The sequence below is a fragment of the Carassius carassius genome, chromosome 46 (assembly GCF_963082965.1).
Source record: "Carassius carassius chromosome 46, fCarCar2.1, whole genome shotgun sequence".
In the NCBI taxonomy this organism is placed as follows: Eukaryota; Metazoa; Chordata; class Actinopteri; order Cypriniformes; family Cyprinidae; genus Carassius; species Carassius carassius.
The window spans coordinates 21,593,034-21,616,348 of record NC_081800.1 but is presented as its reverse complement, the minus strand read 5'-3'; the positions used below and the strand labels follow the sequence as shown (position 1 = coordinate 21,616,348).

The window sequence follows — 23,315 nt, the reverse complement described above, 5'->3', positions numbered from 1 at the left end:
CTTTTCTAATGCCCAAACATACAAACTCCACACTGACTAAATTTCAAAAAGTGAAAAAGCATAATAGGACCCCTACGAGTGCGATTTTCACCACTTTGCAACATTAACTTTAAATTTAGCTAATAAAAACATGGTATTCAGCATGGTTGATACATTGCATTAACTGAGGTTTTCCTGCAAATTTCCCTCTTCACCTGACTGTTAAGTTTGTTTCAGCAGTCACAATCATGAATGGAGTCATTACAATAAAAGAAAATGCACCAACATGTTGACTGTACAACTGTCATTCTCTTTACTTTTGAATGTTAGCATTAGAACATGCATGCTGTTGCATTACATTCTCCATTATCTGCAGTGTATTCTACATTTACAGCCCATAACCACTAAATGTCTGTCAATGCTGTATCTTCTTTTGTCTAAGGAGAGGCAAACAAAGGGGAACAAAGAACATATATTTAAACTCCATCTGTCCACCAGCTTGACATATTCTCCCCTGACATGGTTTGAATACCACGCCCAATTTGGATTAGGGTGGTACACAGGCCTCTTCTAACACCTTTTACTCTGAAACATGGGAAGTATATTTCACTCAGATAAAGTGGCAAGTCGTCAACACTTGAACAGTCAAGCATGGTCAATAAAAAGCCTTCAAGAATTACTGGTCAATTGACACTTACTCAACCTGCTGCACTATTCCACATCAGCCAAAGTGAGCACCACTGAGACTAAAACCATTTGTAAAGCAATACTGCCCTCTGCATTCAACACAAAGCAGACAGATAACATTACACTCAAAATTGCATGAGTCCAAGGAAATCAGAAAGAATATTCCAGACCAAAACTTAAACATTGAGGATTTTAGTTGATTTACAGGTTAAGCAAGTTATGTTTTGATAAAGAAGATATGTTCAACACTGCAAGAACTAAGTATTAAAAGAAATTAAGCTCACTTGGTCTTAAATTTAGCTCTAATCAAATCAAAGCAACAAAGCAATTACTAGACAATAAAAACAAATATTACATAAAAGTTTTTAAAAAGCATTACTAAAAGGTGGTTGAAGTACAGGGTCATTAGTCAAGAAATGAAGAACATGTAAATATTAATTTTTTTTATTTAATTCAAGATTGACCTTTTAGCCAGTTGACAACTGGAAAATGAGGAAAAGAAACAAGAAAATGACAATCGACAGGAAATCAAACGGGCAGTGGAAGTGAAAAGCTTTTCTAATATTCTTCACCCTCATCTTCTCCATCCACACTATCAGCCCCAACCTCCTCGTAATCTTTCTCCAGGGCAGCCATGTCCTCTCTGGCCTCTGAGAACTCGCCCTCCTCCATACCCTCACCCACATACCAGTGCACAAAGGCACGCTTGGCGTACATCAGATCAAACTTATGGTCGAGACGAGCCCAGGCCTCAGCAATGGCTGTGGTGTTGCTCAGCATGCACACGGCCCTCTGCACTTTAGCCAGATCACCACCTGGAACCACAGTGGGAGGCTGGTAGTTGATGCCAACCTTGAAACCAGTGGGACACCAGTCCACAAACTGGATGGTGCGCTTGGTCTTGATGGTGGCGATTGCAGCGTTCACATCTTTGGGCACCACGTCACCACGATACAGCAGACAGCAAGCCATGTACTTGCCGTGACGTGGGTCGCATTTCACCAACTGATTGGCTGGCTCAAAGCAAGCATTAGTGATTTCAGCCACAGAGAGCTGCTCATGGTAAGCTTTCTCAGCGGAGATCACTGGGGCATAGGTAGCCAATGGGAAGTGGATACGAGGATAGGGCACCAAGTTGGTCTGGAACTCTGTCAGATCGACATTGAGGGCACCATCAAACCTGAGAGAGGCTGTGATGGAGGACACAATCTGGCCAATAAGCCGGTTGAGGTTGGTGTAAGTAGGTCGCTCAATGTCAAGGTTCCTACGGCAAATATCATAAATGGCCTCATTGTCTACCATGAAGGCGCAGTCAGAGTGCTCTAGGGTGGTGTGGGTGGTCAGGATGGAGTTGTAAGGCTCTACCACAGCAGTGGAGACCTGAGGAGCAGGGTAGATGGAGAACTCCAGCTTAGACTTCTTGCCATAGTCGACAGACAGACGCTCCATCAGCAGAGAGGTGAAGCCAGAACCGGTTCCACCACCAAAGCTGTGGAACACCAGGAAACCCTGGAGGCCTGTGCACTGGTCAGCCTGAAAGACATGATTCATGTTAATAAGGCAATCAAGTATTTTAACCTTTTAATTAAACGAAATTTAACACCATTTAACTTCAAAGGTGTTGTAACTTAATAACTTACCAGTTTGCGAATTCTGTCCAAAACAATATCAATGAGCTCCTTGCCAATAGTGTAGTGACCACGGGCGTAGTTATTGGCAGCATCTTCCTTTCCTGTGATGAGCTGCTCAGGGTGGAACAGCTGACGGTATGTCCCAGTGCGCACCTCATCTGGACAGACAGGTCAAGAAGAAATATTTAAAGAACCGAGCACTTTGACACACAATTATCATAACTTAAATCAAGTCCCATTTTCTTACCAATGACAGTGGGCTCCAGGTCTATAAACACAGCCCTGGGGACATGCTTTCCGGCTCCTGTCTCACTGAAGAAGGTGTTGAAGGAGTCATCACCTCCTCCAATGGTCTTGTCGCTGGGCATCTGCCCATCCGGCTGGATGCCATGCTCAAGACAATAGAGTTCCCAGCAGGCATTGCCCATCTGGACTCCAGCTTGACCAACATGGACAGAGATGCACTCACGCTGTGAAGAGAGACGAAAGAGATTTATATAAAGATTTGTAGACATTACACATACCTGAAGTCAACATTGCAAATAATAATTTAGCCATTCAGTTGTGCATGTTCACTTTAATCAGCATGTTAACATATGTGAATGGAAACTGATGCATTACACAAGCACTAATAGAAAATGCCTACACTGCAGATCAGGAACTGCTATGGTCAGACAAATCCCTGACCACACAAACAGCTGACGAAAACAGATCCACCTTTGATTCCTTTTTTTTTTTTTTTTTTAAAGGTGGGGGTGTTTTTTTCTGTTTCGTTACAGTGAGCCTGCATTTCTTAATTATATCAACTTTTGTAGTATAAAAGAATTACTAAAAAAAAAATAATAATAATTTTTTTTAACACAAATTGCATAAATCTAAAAAAAAAAAAAAAAAAAAAAAAAACAAGTGATGACATTAATTTTAATACGTGGGAGTATCCAAGCCTAGTATATCACTATACAACTTGAACTTGGAATCGGGTGAAACACTTCTTTGTTTTAGGCTGGTCATGCTCATGAACAACTTTACCACTTAAGCTTAATCATGAATAACTTATTAAGCTTTAAACCTCTTGACACAAGAGGACCGGAGTTCATCAAATTTAACGGAAAGCACGTGGTCATCCTGACTCATTTCCTGTGCCGGTAACTCTACTCCAGCACACTGCTTTAGAGAAGTCACTTTGAATAGACATCAGAACAAAGGGAGATATGTTACTATACACGTCAGTATATCCCTATCCTCACAATCTTGATGAGAACCGTGTTTTATCTGTAGTTTTCGATCAAGGAAGTAAACGGCACGTTTTTTATTTCTGTGTACTGTGCGCCAAATCTCGAAAATTTTACATTACTTTAAAAGATAACGTAACTTTTTTAATATATATTTAAAATGTAAAACATAGCCCAAAAACGTATTAACGTTTAGGAAAAGAAAGAAAGAAAAAAAAACATTTAAAATCAAACGTTTATTTCTCGAGTTCTAATACCTACAAAGGAGACAAAGAAAATAACTTCGTAGGCTAAATGCTTAAACATACAGAACCAAAGCACATTTAAATATTAAAATAATGATCCATAATTTTAAATGCTGTGTCAAAACACCGTTATCACAGACGTTGTAAAACACCCATATTTAACGATAATGACATGTCTAGAAGTTACACAAGTTTTATACTCACCATTTTCAAACTTGATTTTTTTTTTGTAAAAAGAAATATATATAAATATGAGAAGGTGGAGATCGTAGGTTTGCTTTTATCAGCGCTCTCACAGGTCGACTTTTATGAGTCTGGTGAGAAGAATGAATAGCCTGTAAGGTGGGTGGGAATATTTATACTTTTCGGTCAGTCGTCACCAAGGCGGAGCGCATGCGAGGAGAAGTTTCGCTTCCTGTCACATCCCCATTGGCTCGTCTGAGAATCGGTGACACCCTATTGGCTGATTCTAACCTTTGAACAATAACGTCTGTGTCCTACAGTGAGTGTATGGTCATAATGATGTACGAGCAGTGTTGCCAGACGTACGATAATTATCGCATTTGTACGATAATTTTCACCTCTGTACGATGTACGATCAATAATGAAAAAAATCCCGTAATGTACGATGATTTCAGAATTTTATGAAAATTTAAATGGTGGTAGTTGCAGTCATAGGGCTTCTTTACTCATACACGAAATCGGCTCATTACAGACACTCTAAATGCATTCGTGTGCACCTCAGAGTGTGTTAAGAATGCTGGAGGGTGCCCTGCTTTAAAGCCAACGAGCACTAGTTGCGGTCCATGACAGAAAGAACCCCTTCAACATCTGGCAACACGCAGGATTCCGATGACAGCGGCTCAGATGTGGAGTTAACTGCACCACGCAGAAACAGCTAAATTCCTTCTTAACTGGATGCGACAAAGCAAGTGTTAAAATCATTTAAATATGTTTTAATATGCGCCACGCCCGAGACAGTCACTGAAAATAATAGGATAGTATTTTGTCTCACTGCTTCCGTCCAACAATACGCCTTATCTATTGTGGTAATTTGCAGGTCGTGTCGAAATGTTGTTGGTTTAGAATAGATAAATAACTCTTTTGACTCGTGTACGATAATTTTCTTCCAAATACGATAATTTTGAACTTCTGGTACGATACTTGGCCATTTCCAATCTGGCAACACTGTGTACGAGGCACGTTGAACTTGAGTAATGATGGATGTTAGTCATATGAAAATGTAACATTTAATTTAATTAAAGAAAATTAAACATTTTTATCTTTTGATATTTTTTTATAAAATAGGGTGTGTAGAACTGTACATAATTATGGGGATAAATAGCTGTTGTTATATTTAAATGTATCTTGCGTTACCCTACCAGTTAATCAAATCTTTGACAATGAGCATATTGTTTAGTCTTTGCTCACATAATTACCTGCCTTTTACAGAAAACAAAAAACAAAGGCAGAGTTCATATCATTAATCAGAGTCTTGGCATGAGGAAACTTCCTTGGTAATCCAGATTCAGATCTGTTTTCATAAGTAAAGTACATCCAAAGCTTATCATTTTATGCTGATTATATATTTGTCAGAAAACCACACAACTCTGGATTGTGTGGATTGGATATCTGCACTGCCTCACATACCTACACAGACTGAAATGATCTTATGGAAATGTTGCTGCAAGGAAAATATTTTTTTTTAAACTGGATCATAAAAAATGAAAATAGTCAGAACAGTCATAAAGGACTTTCATGAAAATGTTTTCATTTGCTGATGCAATGAATGTTGCGTTATTGTTTGTTAAGGTTAATGGTTCTCTAAATTTTGTGTTCCTGTTACTCTCTGGATAGAATCCAAGTTAGGAGAAATAGCTTTTTAATTGTATGGTAATTTCTGTCTCATTCATGACATACATCAGGAATGTTTTCTATCTAACGAATGTATGTATGTATACATTTTCCTCAGTATTATCATGGAGTAAAGTGTTATGTTGACAGATTAAAAAACTTTCATAATTATTTGTCACCTGTTCTATTGTGGATAATTATAACACTATTATTGGTTATATCTGCTATAACCTACATAAGTATACACAATAATTTAAGACAACTTAATTACTTTGAAAAGGAGGTTTATTTCAGATGTCCAAATAATTGCAACAATATTATTTTCATTGGTTGTTATTCTCCACTTCTTGACATTTTTTCCATTTCATTGTACTTGCATGTTGCACTTCATTCTGTCATTTAATACTCCTCGCCCTCCTCTTCTCCCTCACCCTCAACAGAATCGACACCGACCTCTTCATAATCTTTCTCCAGGGCAGCCATGTCCTCTCTGGCCTCTGAGAACTCGCCCTCCTCCATACCCTCACCCACATACCAGTGCACAAAGGCACGCTTGGCATACATCAGATCGAACTTATGGTCGAGACGAGCCCAGGCCTCAGCAATGGCTGTGGTGTTGCTCAGCATGCACACGGCCCTCTGTACTTTAGCCAGATCACCACCTGGAACCACAGTGGGAGGCTGGTAGTTGATGCCAACCTTGAAACCAGTGGGACACCAGTCCACAAACTGGATGGTGCGCTTGGTCTTGATGGTGGCGATTGCAGCGTTCACATCTTTGGGAACCACGTCACCACGATACAGTAGACAGCAAGCCATGTACTTGCCGTGACGTGGGTCACATTTTACCATCTGATTGGCTGGCTCAAAGCAAGCATTAGTGATTTCAGCCACAGAGAGCTGCTCATGGTAAGCTTTCTCAGCGGAGATCACTGGGGCATAGGTAGCCAATGGGAAGTGGATACGAGGATAGGGCACCAAGTTGGTCTGGAACTCTGTCAGATCGACATTGAGGGCACCATCAAACCTGAGTGAGGCTGTGATGGAGGACACAATCTGGCCAATAAGCCTGTTGAGGTTGGTGTAAGTAGGACGCTCAATGTCAAGGTTTCTACGGCAAATATCATAAATGGCCTCATTGTCTACCATGAAGGCGCAGTCAGAGTGCTCTAGGGTGGTGTGGGTGGTCAGGATGGAGTTGTAAGGCTCTACCACAGCAGTGGAGACCTGAGGAGCAGGGTAGATGGAGAACTCCAGCTTAGACTTCTTGCCATAGTCGACAGACAGACGCTCCATCAGCAGAGAGGTGAAGCCAGAACCGGTTCCACCACCAAAGCTGTGGAACACCAGGAAACCCTGGAGGCCTGTGCACTGGTCAGCCTGAAAAGAAACAGTATGGTTATTAACCCAACATAATATATCATATTGTTTGTTTTGTTCATTTGCAACTACATACCAGTTTGCGAATCCTGTCCAGCACCAGGTCAATGATTTCTTTTCCAATAGTGTAGTGACCACGGGCGTAGTTATTGGCAGCATCTTCCTTTCCTGTGATGAGCTGCTCAGGGTGGAACAGCTGACGGTATGTCCCAGTGCGCACCTCATCTGGACAGACAGGTCAAGAAGAAATGTTTAAAGAACTGAGCACTTTGACACACAATTATCATAACTTAAATCAAGTCCCATTTTCTTACCAATGACAGTGGGCTCCAGGTCTACAAACACAGCCCTGGGGACGTGCTTTCCGGCTCCTGTCTCACTGAAGAAGGTGTTGAAGGAGTCATCACCTCCTCCAATGGTCTTGTCGCTGGGCATCTGCCCATCTGGCTGGATGCCATGCTCAAGACAATAGAGTTCCCAGCAGGCATTGCCCATCTGGACTCCAGCTTGACCAACATGGACAGAGATGCACTCACGCTGTGAAGAAAAAGGCAAAAGTTAAAAGTCGAACCAAACAAACATCACTGCAGCATGTAAATTTCAGTCACATGTAAAGCTTTAGCTTGTCAAGCTGTATTTCACCTAACATTTGAACTTCTCATGCTTCATTCAGCCTGTATATCCTGTTTCTGTGCAATGATATCCTAGTGAGATATCATGTCGTTAGAAGCGATCACATAACACAATCAACTGCTGGTTTACTGGTAATGTGATGTCCATCAGCTGCATAAGTGATGCCGTCTACATCACCATGAATATTTAACAGCTTCACCCACAGCCCTGAAATGCGATACGACTTCTGCAAATAAATACATTTAATCGTGAATATCATCCCTCGAATAAACCGTTCTTTAAAATATTCTTAATAAGACGTTTGATTAAAAATATTTTAAAAAAATAAATGACCATATCCTTTGGGAGGCGCTGCATCTCATCTTTCTTTCTTTCTTTCGTCACTGATTCAATATGACACTGTTCCGGACAGCATGGAGCCGGCTACACCCAGATTATTTATGCGGCTCCATTCTCTTGTTGTCTCGTTCTAGCGTGCTTCATATTCCCAAAACCTTTTTCCATATTCTTTTTTAGGTTATAAACACAACCGTGACTACATTATTTGTATAAAATATACTTTAAATGCACAAATTAATTTTAAAATAATAATTGAACAAATTCAAATACATCATTTACAAAACCAAAGCGTTTTTTTTATTTTTTTAAATACGTATACTAAATCGTTTCTTTAAATGAATATGTTTTTTATAAAACTATATTTTATATACCCGAAATATTAGTTAAATATAGATACTTTAAAAGCTAGTCGAATAAAAATGGTTATTTAAATAAGCAATCAATAGGCTATATGAAACCGTGCTCACCATTGTTCCTGTTAATATTGCTTGGCCGGGTGAGAAAAGATTCTTAACGGAGAGCTCTTACAGTTCGACAACTAAGGGATCGATGTAAGAAGAATAACGTTATAACGGACTGACCTCACTTTATATATGAGTGTTGCCCAGGCGACCACGTTTCTTACCTTTGATTGGTCAGACGCGATGAAATCTGCCCAGTTCGAAGGGCTAGACTCATTTCTATTGGTTGTCAGGAAGATAAGGGTTATTTAGACACCTCCCAGAACCTCACCCAATAGATCTGAAACACTGAATCATACCGAAAAACGTTTTATTCCAAGACTTCAGGAAACAAAGATTTTGTTCAAAATCAACTATCAAATCTTTAGAATGCTGCTTTAGTCAGCTACTAGAAAGGAGAAAGTGTGAAACTCTAATTTGATATAAATTTGGTTGTTCTCCCCTCAACATCCTATTGCATCCTTTTAATGACTCAAAATTGGTTGTATTAATATAACCATGCATCAGGATTTATTATTATTATTATTTTATTGTATAACATCTGAACCTTTACAGTATGTACCAGCATCGTTGTGTATCTTGATCAGCCTATTCTCCATCTGTTCTCTTCTTCTGCCCCTTTTGCCTGTGGTAAATTTTGGAGTAAGTTGTCACATATTCTTTTCCCATTCTTTAAACTGTTATCTTTGTGCTCCGAAAGATAACTAAGAGAGGGATTATTGGATAGTTTAACCAAGTTGCACGTAAACCAATTTCAAATGAGCTACAGGGATGAGTCTGAGGTGGACAGAATAAGATGTTAAGACTGTATAAAAATGTAAAGGATTTATATGAACATGAACATTTAAAATATTGAGTCATAAATGTACGAGGTTAGACTGCATAGACGTTGAGGAAATCAGGAAATATATGCCAGGACACTAAAAGACACCCAACCCCCCACACCTCCTCCCAGGCTCCAGCCGTTGCTAGGAGATGAATAACGTAGTTGCTTGGATACCAACTAGTATCCTGGAGATAATACACAAGCCTACATTAACGGCCATAGATCACATGACCCCAAATCTGAATAGCAGCACTCAGGGGGGAGGATGCAGCTTCCCCAGCAGGGAATGAGGAGAAGGCCCAACCTTTTTAACACCAGTTCTTCCATCTATCTATCTATCTATCTATCTATCTATCTATCTATCTATCTATCTATCTATCTATCTATCTATCTATCTATCTATCTATCTATCTATCTATCTATCTATCTATCTATCTATCTATCTATCTATCTATCTATCTATTTAAGGAATAACTAATTTTTTAAAAAGATGTATTGCATCTTAAATGCAAGTTTTTCAGATTTTCAGTATTTGTCTTCATCACAGGCACTGAAACTGAGAGTTCTGATAGTATGAACACAATAAAATGCAATATTATAAGGATAAAGGTACATATTCTCTAGTACATTTTATGTGAGTCCAAAAACATTGTTTTCCAGAATATACTGAATAAATATATTTTTTGAGCCACTCATTATACACACACACACACACACACACACACACACACACACACACACATATATATATATATATATATATATATATATATATATATATATATATATATATATATATATATATATACATATATATATATACTTGTATTTTAAACATTATATTGCAACTGATAAATGCAAAATTATAATACTTTAGCCTATGGTTAAAACCAGTTCATTCTTAAATGTCCTTTCCTCCCTCTTCTCTCTCTTTCTCTTCCTTTTCCTCATTTTCTTGCATAAGGGTTCATTTTACTGTTTATAGGTTGGTTGCTAACAACAGTTCAGCAGTGAAGACAGGTCTCATAAAGCTCCTCGGACATGTTTAGAATAATAATGCTTTCATATACCTTACAGGAATTCACTGTAAATTAAATAAACAATGTATATACCTGCTTCTGTTGGTATTCTTTTAAATTGTTCATTAATAATGTAAATACCTGTATTTGATAAATTTTTGTAATGTCCTTCCATGTTTAGTCCTTTCATTTTGCACTGTTGTAGACAAGTCCTAATGCCAGATCAATCAGCTGCTCATATAAAACAGATTACATCTCTTGCTTTTTCAGCATAATCTTATTCTGCACACTGCAGCGCACTACCCATCAAGACAAGGACCAAAAATCAATATTGTAAATGGTGCAGGCCTAAAACTACAGCTACAGCTATCCTGCAGGTACATGGCAGGAAGAGAACAAGATATAACAACAGAATGATATGCAAAGTGATGTGCAAATACTGAAGGACATACTATGACTATCTTTTTTATTTAGATTCAGAGCTTGTCTTCTGCCTTCACTACTTCCAGATGTTATCTGGAGACATTTTGATATCTGATCAAACAGAGTTTACATAAATGCATTAGACAGATTATTGTTAGTTGATTTATATCAGTGTATCATTTGTTTATGTGTACAGAATACTGTATCAGTGAACATACAGTAAGCTAGGATGCTCAAGTTGCTGTATTATTAATAATAACCTCCTACCATCTTGGAAAGACTAAAGGAAAACAAATGTTCATATCAAGATTACAACAGTTGATTTACAAATGGAAGCAACACCTGTTATTATAAAATACTTTATAAAAATAGAAGCTTCTTATATTCAGTTAAAGCATTTAACTGACGTAAAAAAAAAGTCCATTACTCATTTAATATGGGTTACAGACTGACATTAAGTACACACAGTCAACGGGATAATACCAAAAAGGTTGTGTGGTTTATGTTTAAAGTTTGCTCACTACTGGCAACTGCACACAGACCCATCTCTCCCATTCTATTCTCATACAACAGCTGTGAAAATTCCCAACAGTATTGCAGCCAATAGCACACTTCCGATGAAATGCTAAGCTTGAATGATTTGAGATTTTTGCTATGTTGTACTGATAAGGGTTATATTTATTCAAACATTTAAGCTAAGGAAACAAGAGTCTGAAAGACTACAATAAACTGCCTGAAATACCAGAGATAGCTGAGTTGGGGAAGTGAGTAGGAGGCTCAAACCGATCGTTATGCTCAGATGTCCAGACCCTACAATTAGGGATGTGCAGTCATGGGTATGTTTATACACACACAAACAGGCTTCCAGTTTTGCAGAAACCAAGACAGAGATGCAAACAGCTCACTGACACTGACAGAGCAGGAAAAAAGAGTCAAGTTGTTCACGTGACAAATACAATGACATCATTTCAACAAAATCTAGGACACAGAGGGAGGAGACTGCAAGCAGGACAGTGGGAGGGATCATGGTACCATGCACCACTAAGCCATTCTGATAGCACCTATTGTGTGACTGTATCTAAATTCAGATGTTTTATACTTTAAAGTGCAATGTTCACAAACTCAGTACTGTAAAAAAAAAAAGGTAGCCTAAAAGTGTGCTATCGCTCTTAGATTGTGCTTGTGTCGCAAGCTTTTAAAATTATTCAGTATTAGTCACAAATTTGACCTCAGCTATTCTTATATCTTTAATATGATTTGATCAGTCACAGGCTATGCAATACAGTAGATAGTAGATGACTCAGTTTTATCATATCATTTACAATATATCTGTAGTAAACTACAGAAAACTTCATGATGATTTCATATCATCATTGATTACACGTTCAATAACACTTTGGATAGATTTAAAAGGTTAAATTGATGCCATTTTTAGGAAATGTAAGTGTATTTCCTACAGTATTGGGAAATGGCTGTGATATTGTTTCATTCAACACCTCTTATGCTTAACTTAATCTGGAGAGGTGACATAGATCAATATGTCAACAATTCCATTGTGGTGGGGGAAAGGGGCAGACTTGGCAACCCTGCATGCAACAGGAGCTGCAGGAGTCAGATTTAACTGTTCATGGGTCGAGAGTAAAGAGAGATGACTGACAGATGCTGAAGGATTGACAGATAAGTGATCTTAAGATGTGCTTCCTTTACACAGAGTGCGTGTGATCGCCAAATTGAAAGTAAACAGCAAGCGCTCATTCATAAGAGATTTATTTAAATACTCTCCATATTGATAGCGGCTCCTTGATGCGCAAAATTACATGATGCAGTTTGCGTGAGCAGTCAGTTATGGTTAGAAATTCAGCAGGAGGGGGATTAAGAAAACAGACTTTAATACAAAAAGCACACGATGAATGGCAACGTATAAGTGAATCCCAGACATTTTGGGCAATTTAGAAATCCTGGCTGGATGCATTATTCTAGGTCCAAAAAGAGGACATGTCTGGGGAAAAGAGGACGTATGGCAACCTAGAGTAATAACATTGCAAAATTTTCATAAAAATATGTTATATTTCATAGGAATATAATTTCTTTCCCTATTGAATTGTGTTTTCCCAAAATGCCTGATTAAAGTGTTTGTCCTGATGTCCTCTACAGAAGACACGTATGAAAACGATGCCCTGTTTTGTAACAAAAAGTCATATTTTGATTCGAAACCCCTTAACATTTTTCCTCCAAACATTTGATATCTGGACATCCAGACATGAGAAATTTACTAAAATTTGTCCTCTAAAAAGGAAAAAAAAAATCTAAAAATCTGTGTTTCGATTGCTTGCGTGAAAGGAAACGTTTACAAAGCTAAAGGATGATAACAAGTTTCAATCTCTCCATCACATTCTGGGATGAATCCCAAAACGACAAATGTCAGAAAGGCATTATCAGATATTCATTGCACTGATTTATATCGGTCTTTAACGGCTGCGTTTTATCTACTTTCCTCGTTTCGACGTCACACTCGTTCTAGTTCCTCCCCTTCATCCTCAACTCACTGCCTGTGCACTCACAATATCCTCTCAACAATAAAGAAATTCCCTGCCTGCTGATAATCGCTTCATCACTCCATCCCCTCCAGAAAAATGGTGAGTAGAATTATTTTTTATCCCTTTCAAATAACGTCGCCCCAAAGGTTTTCGGTTATAAATGTGCGAGTCGTTTAATCCTCGTCTGGTGTTTTGTTTTTTAAGCTACTCGAGCGGCTTTCCTTTGCTTAAAATGGAGGAATAGCTCGCAACATTGCAACTACGTGACGCCGCGAAAAGATTATTATTTTTTTTAAATAATCTTTAGTAGTGTAATGCAAAGAACGCCACACTTAAAATTATTATTCCTCGCAACATGCATTTAGTTTATAAATGCCTTTGCATTCGCCTACAGGATTACATTCATCCATCCATCAAATCCATTCATCCATCCATAACGGTACCCTCAGAATATGTTAGAAATTACTCGTTGTTTGTCAAATGCTTTTATAAATAACACGATCATTTTGCAATGCACACTATTAAATAGTGAAACCTTTAACATAAATTACATTTAGTAATACACCTGTTTTGAGGGTGCATCTCCAAAACCACCTTACATTGTGATTTATTTTTATTTTATTTTATTTTTGTATTTTTTATGTGCATTGAAATTATAGCCAAAATAGTATGCTTTATCTCTATCTAAATGATTATATATTAAATTGCAGGATAATTCAAATCACAATGTATTATAGTTAATAAATGGTACTTAATAAAATCTTAACAAAAAATGCACAAATGGAATGATTGTAATTTATTTTTATTGTTTATTTATTTATTTTTGTCACGAGCTCTTTGGCGTCAGAGATTGACAGAATTTTCTTGTAATTTGCATCCACCCCTCCTCCCAAGCATGAGGAGTAAACTGGGTGGGGACTGCAGCTGTCTGCAGAAGCTCATATCTGGCCTGTGCAGCAGATGGATGTATTTCTATTCCTGTTCTGTTCCACCGCTGCTATCTGCTATTCCACTGAGATTTTACATAAAATTCTCTAATACGTTTTATTATTTAGATGAATTAGCTTTTATTCAATTTCTGGGACCTGTCTTTTTTATCATGCTGTCTTTAGGGAAATGCAACAGAGCAACTAAATATTTAAGATTAGTGGTGACCAAATATATATATATATACAAAAATAGATAAATAAATACATTTAAAATCCCATATTCATTAAGCAGCATTCTGGATTCCCTTTAAATACTGGTTACATCCGTTGAGAAAATTCAGTTTCTGCTTCTAAAAACCTTCTTAATATAAATGCTGTTCTTTTATTGAAATCCATACTCTTATATAGACCGTTGAGGTGACATAAATGGGATAAGGTAGATTTCTGTCAACATTTTTATTGTTCACTTTCAATGCCTAGTCAGGCATGGTCTGGCAAGCCTATTCTGTGTGGGTGGGGCATATTTGCCTTGTTCCCATCCTGCTGCTTCATTCCCTTTGAATAAAGAGAACTAAATGCTTTCTCTGTTCTTCCTTTTTGGTAAACTACTATGTCTTTATTATACTAGTTCAGGTCTTGCATGTCTGTCCTTTAGCAGTTGTTTACAGTGGATTTCGGATCTCAAATAAAGACTTTTAAACATTTTTGGTACATTTCTGATCCAATGTCAGTCAAGTGTCTATCGTTGCACCCAAAATATTAATCAAATGTAAAATTTCATAAAATGCAAAGGTCAACAGAACTACATATGGTGCAAAAGAAGCCTTGTATATGTCTTGAGAGCAAATAAGCTAATAAAAAAAATTGCAACATTTTAATTGAATTATTTACCATTCCTTTCCACAGCGTGAGTGCATCTCTATCCACGTTGGTCAAGCTGGAGTCCAGATTGGCAATGCATGCTGGGAACTCTATTGTCTTGAGCATGGCATCCAGCCAGATGGGCAGATGCCCAGTGACAAGACCATTGGAGGAGGTGATGATTCCTTCAACACCTTCTTCAGTGAGACAGGAGCCGGAAAGCACGTCCCCAGGGCTGTGTTTGTAGACCTGGAGCCCACTGTCATTGGTAAGAAAATGGGACTTGATTTAAGTTATGATAATTGTGTGTCAAAGTGCTCAGTTCTTTAAACATTTCTTCTTGACCTGTCTGTCCAGATGAGGTGCGCACTGGGACATATCGTCAGCTGTTCCACCCTGAGCAGCTCATCACAGGAAAGGAAGATGCTGCCAATAACTACGCCCGTGGTCACTACACTATTGGAAAAGAAATCATTGACCTGGTGCTGGACAGGATTCGCAAACTGGTATGTAGTTTCAAATGAACAAACAAACAAAATTATTGATATATTATATTGGGTTAATAAACATACTGTTTTTTTTCTCAGGCCGACCAGTGCACAGGCCTCCAGGGTTTCCTGGTGTTCCACAGCTTTGGTGGTGGAACCGGTTCTGGCTTCACCTCTCTGCTGATGGAGCGTCTGTCTGTCGACTATGGCAAGAAGTCTAAGCTGGAGTTCTCCATCTACCCTGCTCCTCAGGTCTCCACTGCTGTGGTAGAGCCTTACAACTCCATCCTGACCACCCACACCACCCTAGAGCACTCTGACTGCGCCTTCATGGTAGACAATGAGGCCATTTATGATATTTGCCGTAGGAACCTTGACATTGAGCGTCCTACTTACACCAACCTCAACAGGCTTATCAGTCAGATTGTGTCCTCCATCACAGCCTCACTCAGGTTTGATGGTGCCCTCAATGTTGATCTGACAGAGTTCCAGACCAACTTGGTGCCCTATCCTCGTATCCACTTCCCATTGGCTACCTATGCCCCAGTGATCTCCGCTGAGAAAGCTTACCATGAGCAGCTCTCTGTGGCTGAAATCACTAATGCTTGCTTTGAGCCAGCCAATCAGATGGTAAAATGTGACCCACGTCACGGCAAGTACATGGCTTGCTGTCTGCTGTATCGTGGTGACGTGGTGCCCAAAGATGTGAATGCCGCAATCGCCACCATCAAGACCAAGCGCAGCATCCAGTTTGTGGACTGGTGTCCCACTGGTTTCAAGGTTGGCATCAACTACCAGCCTCCCACTGTGGTTCCAGGTGGTGATCTGGCTAAAGTACAGAGGGCCGTGTGCATGCTGAGCAACACCACAGCCATTGCTGAGGCCTGGGCTCGTCTCGACCATAAGTTCGATCTGATGTATGCCAAGCGTGCCTTTGTGCACTGGTATGTGGGTGAGGGTATGGAGGAGGGCGAGTTCTCAGAGGCCAGAGAGGACATGGCTGCCCTGGAGAAAGATTATGAAGAGGTCGGTGTCGATTCTGTTGAGGGTGAGGGAGAAGAGGAGGGCGAGGAGTATTAAAATGTTCACTAAATATCTAAAATTTAAAACAGTAGACCGGTAATTTACACACGATAAACATGAGGTATCAAGTGTAAAGTCTACTCCTAAATGTTAGAGACGGATTCTTGATTAGTTGTTGTATTGTAATTGCCAGTATGAATATGATTTGTAGAATTTGCTTGCCAAATTTTGACTGAATAAATTGGTGGTAATGTTGAAAAAATCTATCTGTGCACATTTCTTTAAAAATTATTGTGGATGTTAACATAAGCTGTCTGTTTTAAGGCATTCCAGGCATTCAAGAGAAGTAATCTGCTTACTAACCAGTTTCCACGGGTTAACTTATGGCATTTGACAGGTTTGGCTTCCAACCAATTCGGCTGAAGGAAAAGTAGATTAGTAGTCACTCAGCAGTCGGTATTAAGTCCATTCTAGGTTTTTAAGGAAGGTGCAGATGAGTTACAGCAGCGTTATGTATGCAAAAATGAAGGAAAGCAGGTCATGGTATCAAAAGGTCTTGTATTAAAAAGTCTTAATTAAATGGGTTTTTTTTTATAATCCAGAAGATCTGACACCAATGTCTAAGGTAAAAAGACCAGAAAGTAATAGCAGCTTTTGTGATTTTTTATTCAATTGCTTTAAAAATGCTGGTTGGCCCAACTTTTCTCTTTAAATTAGAATTTAAGGCATTACATTTAATGTAATTAAAACATGCCTTTGTAGGAAAATGATTTGGGTTCAAATATGTGTGTAAAAGAATACAAAATCTCATATAAAAAAGGTAAAAAAAAAAAAAAAAAGAAGGTTTAAATGCTTTTACGCTATTCAAAATAGTGCTGATGTAACATTATTTTAAATTTGAATTTTGAACAAAATTCACACCACTCCTTTTTTTTGATCCACTCTCTGCTGAATCATCAGGCTCCAGAAGGGCACTGGCATTGAGCTCACGCTAGTGTCTTTGGATTGGCATGTAATAGTATCCTCAGTCAGCCTTTTGTACCCTTTAAGACATCTAGAAAGGTGGAAAAACAAGACCAGTTAGTGCTTTCCAACCAGTTTTAGCAGTTAATGTTCACCCTAATTTGCTTACTGATTAAGCTTTAGGAAATCTAGAGGAGCAGGTTAAAAAATTCATAATAATTCATAAATAATTCATGCCAGTCAAAATCACTGCATGGATATCACGCTGTGTTGGAATGACTCACTTATATGCAAAAACCACAGCACCCATTGCTGATACAACAGTCAAGATGCCCAACAATAGGGCAGCGGCCTCTGCAGATGTCAACCTGGATCCTGCTAAATTTTGCACTGAAATAGAAACGTATAAAATGAATTAACAGCACAGTTCTCATTTTGGAGCACAATGCTATATGTTTCAATAGTAAATAAATAACTCACCTATGTTAATATTAACCCTGGCATTTGTGACTGCGAGACTGACATCATTCATCATGGACACATTGACACAGAAGATCCCAGAGTCACTGAAGAAATGTCGAAGGATGAGTTGACAGTCTGAGGAGGTGTTCACAGCATTGCAGATGGTCGTAACTGGCACATGGCAGTCTGCATCCGATACTACAGTGCACACTTCAGTGGGGAGGCTGGAAAGAGGAGGATAGGTTGTGAATTTTCCTTCAGGCTGTATTTTGTGGTTCCAGCTAAATATTTTGCCAGAACTGACCTTCCTTGGCAGGAAACAGTGAAATCAACAGCATTCTGCTCTATCTGTGTTAGCGGAAAATCATCAGCTACAGTCACCCGGATGATCTGCACACTTTCAATGCCCTCTGAGAATACAAATGTAGATTACTCTTCAGTGAAGGTCTATATTATATCATATAAAAATACAAGGTTCAAGGGAGGAATCTCACCAACAATCTCAATATCAGTTGAGAAGGATCCATAGCGGTAAATCACACAGTCATTTGTGTTTGGAGCCTGACGTTTTATTATTGATACATAGGCCTGGCTTTCAATGTAGTCTTCCTCCATCATAACCTCCATGTCAGAGGCTGGTGTTTGGAGATTTTTGTTTAAAATTATATTAATATATTATTTTGGATTATATATTATTGACATTATTGTGTACATTTATTTACATAATATCTCATTTATATTTATATTAATTATATTAACTGAAACTTAAAAATATTTTTTAACTGCAACTCACCAGTTACCTCCAGTGTTGTCTTTGTGGCAGTATTCAAAGCTTCAGACATCTCAGATGCAGATCTAAGATCAAAGAACTTCTCAAGGCTGGATCCTGTTTCAACTCCATTTGTAGGTGCGGGTGGAATAGTCTTCATTGTAGATGCTGGTGTGGATTTCTGAATGGGAGCTGGAGACTGACTGGTAGCATGATCTGTTGAATAATGAAGTAAATTATAAGTACTTTGACTTCTACTCTGGTTGGAAATAGCACAGATTGTTTTCTAAGTCATGCCTTCTAATATTTCACACAAGTGTAGCCAAATATATAAGAGTGAGACAGTGGACAGTAGAGAGAATTTTTTAATTAAACTTTTAGCTAATATTTTTAAATAACTTTTAAAGAATAATATTTCACTTTTTCACAGAAATTGCTCTGAAACCGAGAAGTCTGATTTATGTGAACAAATTATTTTGAACCGATTCTGATGAACCTGTTGAAACAGTTTATAACTGGCAGTGGATTTTTCATTTTTTTTAAGCAAAATAACGTGAACCATTAGCAATCAACAACTGAACAAAGGATTTGTCTGATGGCGTGAAAATTAAGTGACTAATGCTGGATATTAGTAATGCTTATTATAAATGTAACATATATTGCATGACTGTAAGTTGATTGTGAACTAAATTCCCTTACGAAAATAAGCCAAACCATGGTTTTAACACACACACACACACACACACACACACACACAAAACATGGTAACCACAAATTAACCATGGTAATGTTATACAAATGGTAATCAATCCGCCAAAAACCATGGTTACTACACTACTACACATGGTTAATTTGCTGTGAAAGGCCGAGCTGTTGAAGCTCATTATGAAATACTAGAATGAGGAGGACTAGTTGGTGTTATGTACTACTTTATGTATATGTACTACTTTATAACATCAGTTTTATCAGTATGACATTAGACCCCTCTCTCCTTAAACATGTGCTTTGAGGACAAGGACGATCATATACATTTACAAAAAAAAAAAAAAAACACCTATTTTACTGAGGTATTATTTCATTAGGGTATCTGAACTTTAACTTATTTGCATGATTTGTATACTTTGTCCACCACTGTAACTAAACCGCAAAACCATGCTGTGCACCTGCAGTGAAGTGTTCAGTAGGGCGGATGGGGCTCTCAGAGGTGAGGGTGTTGGTGGTGGGACGGGCCTCAGTTGGAGGGTTTGGTGGAGTGGCACAAGATGAATCCAGAATAACTGCTTGTACAATAACTTGGGGCTTGAAAGCTCCAGCTGCAGTGTAAGTGTGTGTGACGGTGAGTTCCCTGGAGATTACAGTGCCACTGCCATCCCCGAAGTTCCAGTTAAAAGTCACGTCTGATTTGCTCAGGTATTGGCTGGGGTCGTGAAGGGTGATGCTGAAGGCCACAGCTCTGTTCTGGATGAATTTCTGATCGCCTTCATCTTTGTCATTCACCTGCATCAGGGAAACCGCAAAGGGAATCTGTTCTAGAAACGCAAATATTAAACATAGTATTGCATTACTTACACCATAAAACCATGACAGTGGTTCTTAAAAGATGAACATTAGGTTACACTTTATTGGTGATACTGAACTGTGTGGATGCATATCCAATAGGGATGAATTTATCTTTTTGCCTGTGGTGATAAATGACAACATCCATCATGTAAGAGCCAAGAGGAACATCATCAGTGCCGATGGTCAGTGATGAGGAAGGCCCGTCGCACACCTGCCAGTATTAACCTGTCAAAACACAATAGAGGATTGTCAGGTAGGTTAGATAACTGCATATCACAGTACCGTAATTTCCTTACCCCATGTTTTCCATACAAACACATAGGGAGGTTGCTTGTCCCCTTGTCTAGAAAAGAGAGGAACATCAGAGAACAGAGCGTTCCATTCATCTACAGAGTTCTCCTCAGGATAGACAGGCTCACCCTCATGGAACTGTGTGCCTAAATTAGTGAAGTTGACATTTTTCTGCATCATTTTTAAGACTGAATGTACATTTTCATCTTTGTAAACAAGATAAAGATGACAGAACCATACCACTGATTGTGCAGTTTTTTGCCCAAACAACTTTTCCATCTGGCAAGACCTTCTGGTTGTGAGGGAACACAATGTCAATGGTGAAGGTGATTTTGGCACCGGTCAAGGTGGGTGCATCATTTCTCAATTCAAACTTCAGTTGTCCACCTGTAGAAATGTACATTTATGCATTTGACAGAAGCTTTATGTACACTCAAATAAAGGCTCCAAAACTGTTTTTCATTGCAATCCCATAGAAGAACCATGTTGGGTTCCTCAAAGAACCTTTATATCCTTTTCCACAAGGAAAACATCGATACCAAAATAGAACCTTTAGTTTCAACAGTGTAGGTTCCCCAAAGAACATTTCAGTGAACAGTTCTTAAAAAATATATTTTTCTTAGTGTGAAGAATAATCTGAAAACTTTTTTCCACTTTAAAGAATCTTTTGTATAATGTAAAGTTTCCATGAATATTAAAGGTTCTTCATGGAACCATGAATGCCAATAAATGAGTGTAAATCAAATTGCATTGCATTCAAGATAAACATTTTTATCAGTTCAATTCACTCGCTGGGAATCAAACCCACAAATTTGCAACATGTGCCTTCTTGAGTGAATTTTATTACCCGTTCAGCTGTTTTTATAGTGTGGGTCTCCATCTTTCCACCCTGGGAACCACTTATGTATTCCATGTCTGATGTTGACTGAATCTTGATTTTGAGTCGCTTCTGTCAACTTGTCCTTGTGCAGAGTAAAAAAACATTCAAGTGGGACATTGAAAACAAATTATTTGGAGAAATCTGAAAATGATTTGAGAGTACAGGCATCGGAAGTCACACTGGAAGCTCTTTTGACTATAAAAGTCAAAAACTTTAAACAAACTTTAAAGTCTGGAGAGATTGAGAGGCAGGCCATGTGACCGGATCAAATATTTAGCACACTTTTCGCCTTGTTACCCCAAATCCTGTGCATGTGATGGTTAGCTGTCCATGTGACCATACTTTTGGCTTTACTGCATAAAGGAGGGGCTTGCTTTCAGAGCACATAGGCTAGCAGAACACACAATCAGAATGCAATGCTAAAATTATGAATGAATGAAACTCAAATTACCTGGGGCTGCACCAGTCAAAATATACATTACAGGAATGCTCTTGGGCAATGCTGTATTTTTTTCAAGTTATAGAATGTATTATTTCTTATTTGATCTGATTAACCAACGCATGTTACAACTAATCTTGGAAAATTCCCAGACATTCTCATTCTCACTTTTAATGAATTTAAGGGGGTCAAAGAGATCAGGATGTTGTCATGGAGCATGAAATCTGCCCTTAGGGTTTAGGAATTTTAGTTGGTGCAGGTTTTAACTGAAATAATTAACTATTATAGTTAATGTTTTGACTTTCCTGATATCTAGCATTCTTTTCAATGCAGTTAAAAAGAACCATGCACTAAACAAACACTGGTAAACATAATTCCATTATATAACCAGGAAAATATGATATACAAGAACATGATGCTGTGGCTACTGGATACAATTAATATGAAATAGTACAATAAATATAAATAATATCATATATAAATAAAATGTTTTCTTACTTGTTAAGGCCACAGACAAACAGGTCACTATCAGGATTCTTAAAAGTAGCTTCATTGCGTCCCTTGTTGTTGGGACCTTAACGAATTTCAGTCTCAGAGGCATCACTCTTAATACAGACACGTCCTACATCTTGGACTGAATAGCTCCTCCCATCACTTAAGACCATGCAGGCACACACACACACACACACACACACACACACACACACACAGACACACACACACACACACACAAGATTAAAACATATATAATAGTTCTGAACCTTAGTGCTGCAAACAAACCACTGAAGAACCCTTTTTTAAGAGTGTAAAATTATTGATTTGACATCTTAGAGCTTTTTTTAGGGTATCTTCGAGGGTCACATTGAGATTACAAAACCATTTTCAAAGCTGAGCTTATTTTAATGTGGAACGGAGTTAGAGAATGCTTACATGTGATATCAGTGCATGTGGCTGGACATCTGATGCTTTTATAAAAGATTTGTTTCTTAATTGGGTTAGCAGCCATAAGCACCTTGAGCTTTTTTATTTTTTTTGCCACATCTTAACATTTTTGATACCCTAACAAATGCAAAGGACTGTTCTGAAGTTTGTTCCTAAAAATAAACGTGCAGTTTAATTTTGAGATGCAATTTCAAAACAATGTTATATGCAAATAAAGGAAATTTCTTGATGTCTTGTACAGCATCAGAGTCATGCGAGATCAAGGATGACTTAACTAAATATCACATTTTTTGCATGACTAAGAAGGATGGGGGGAAATGCTCCTAATTTTCAAAATAATTTGCACAATGAAAAAACAAATACAAATCTTAATGGAAAAAATGACTTTTGCTTCATTATCTTTATGCTTTACTATTCTTATCTAGATTTTGGGGTGAAATATGAAATCTGAATTATGACAAT

At 38.2% G+C, this 23,315-nt stretch overlaps 4 protein-coding genes across 6 annotated transcripts in view; 2 read left to right on the top strand and 2 right to left on the bottom strand.

Annotated features, from left to right (window-relative positions):
- LOC132129177 (transmembrane protein 18-like) overlaps nt 1–23,315 on the top strand; it is a 386,729-nt gene that overhangs the window by 348,690 nt on the left and 14,724 nt on the right. The window lies entirely within an intron of this gene.
- Nucleotides 269–8,578, bottom strand: LOC132129521 (tubulin alpha-1A chain). Of its 3 annotated transcripts, none has more exons than XM_059541152.1 (4): nt 8,448–8,578; nt 7,323–7,545; nt 7,085–7,233; nt 269–2,199 (listed from the first exon to the last, which is right to left on the bottom strand). In XM_059541152.1, exons 1-4 carry the CDS (start codon nt 8,448–8,450, stop codon nt 1,225–1,227), a joined length of 1,350 nt encoding a protein of 449 aa, XP_059397135.1. In that variant the 5' UTR covers nt 8,451–8,578; the 3' UTR covers nt 269–1,224. The 3 variants fall into 3 exon arrangements, with proteins under 3 accessions (XP_059397135.1, XP_059397134.1, XP_059397133.1); XM_059541151.1 differs by lacking the exons at nt 7,085–7,233; nt 7,323–7,545; nt 8,448–8,578 and adding exons at nt 2,307–2,455; nt 2,545–2,767; nt 3,979–4,128; XM_059541150.1 differs by lacking the exon at nt 269–2,199 and adding an exon at nt 5,896–7,008.
- Nucleotides 13,198–16,809, top strand: LOC132129523 (tubulin alpha-1B chain). The gene is made up of 4 exons (XM_059541153.1): nt 13,198–13,345; nt 15,082–15,304; nt 15,394–15,542; nt 15,624–16,809. The coding sequence occupies exons 1-4, from the start codon at nt 13,343–13,345 to the stop codon at nt 16,602–16,604; spliced, it is 1,356 nt and encodes a 451-aa protein (XP_059397136.1). The 5' UTR covers nt 13,198–13,342; the 3' UTR covers nt 16,605–16,809.
- On the bottom strand, nt 16,933–22,479 carry pmelb (premelanosome protein b). Its single transcript, XM_059541154.1, is given in 13 exon segments — nt 16,933–17,601; nt 17,795–17,888; nt 17,991–18,196; nt 18,277–18,382; nt 18,467–18,607; nt 18,766–18,957; nt 19,905–20,265; nt 20,360–20,526; nt 20,598–20,738; nt 20,833–20,979; nt 21,440–21,494; nt 21,496–21,554; nt 22,410–22,479. Coding segments are annotated over 13 exon segments (1,863 nt in total). The 5' UTR covers nt 22,465–22,479; the 3' UTR covers nt 16,933–17,462.

Coding starts and splice junctions, on each gene's coding strand:
- LOC132129523 (XM_059541153.1), top strand. Junction 15,305..15,393: donor CCTGGAGCCCACTGTCATTG/GTAAGAAAATGG, acceptor CTGTCTGTCCAG/ATGAGGTGCGCACTGGGACA. Junction 15,543..15,623: donor TGGACAGGATTCGCAAACTG/GTATGTAGTTTC, acceptor TTTTTTTCTCAG/GCCGACCAGTGCACAGGCCT.
- LOC132129521 (XM_059541150.1), bottom strand. Junction 7,234..7,322: donor CCTGGAGCCCACTGTCATTG/GTAAGAAAATGG, acceptor CTGTCTGTCCAG/ATGAGGTGCGCACTGGGACA. Junction 7,009..7,084: donor TGGACAGGATTCGCAAACTG/GTATGTAGTTGC, acceptor GTTTCTTTTCAG/GCTGACCAGTGCACAGGCCT.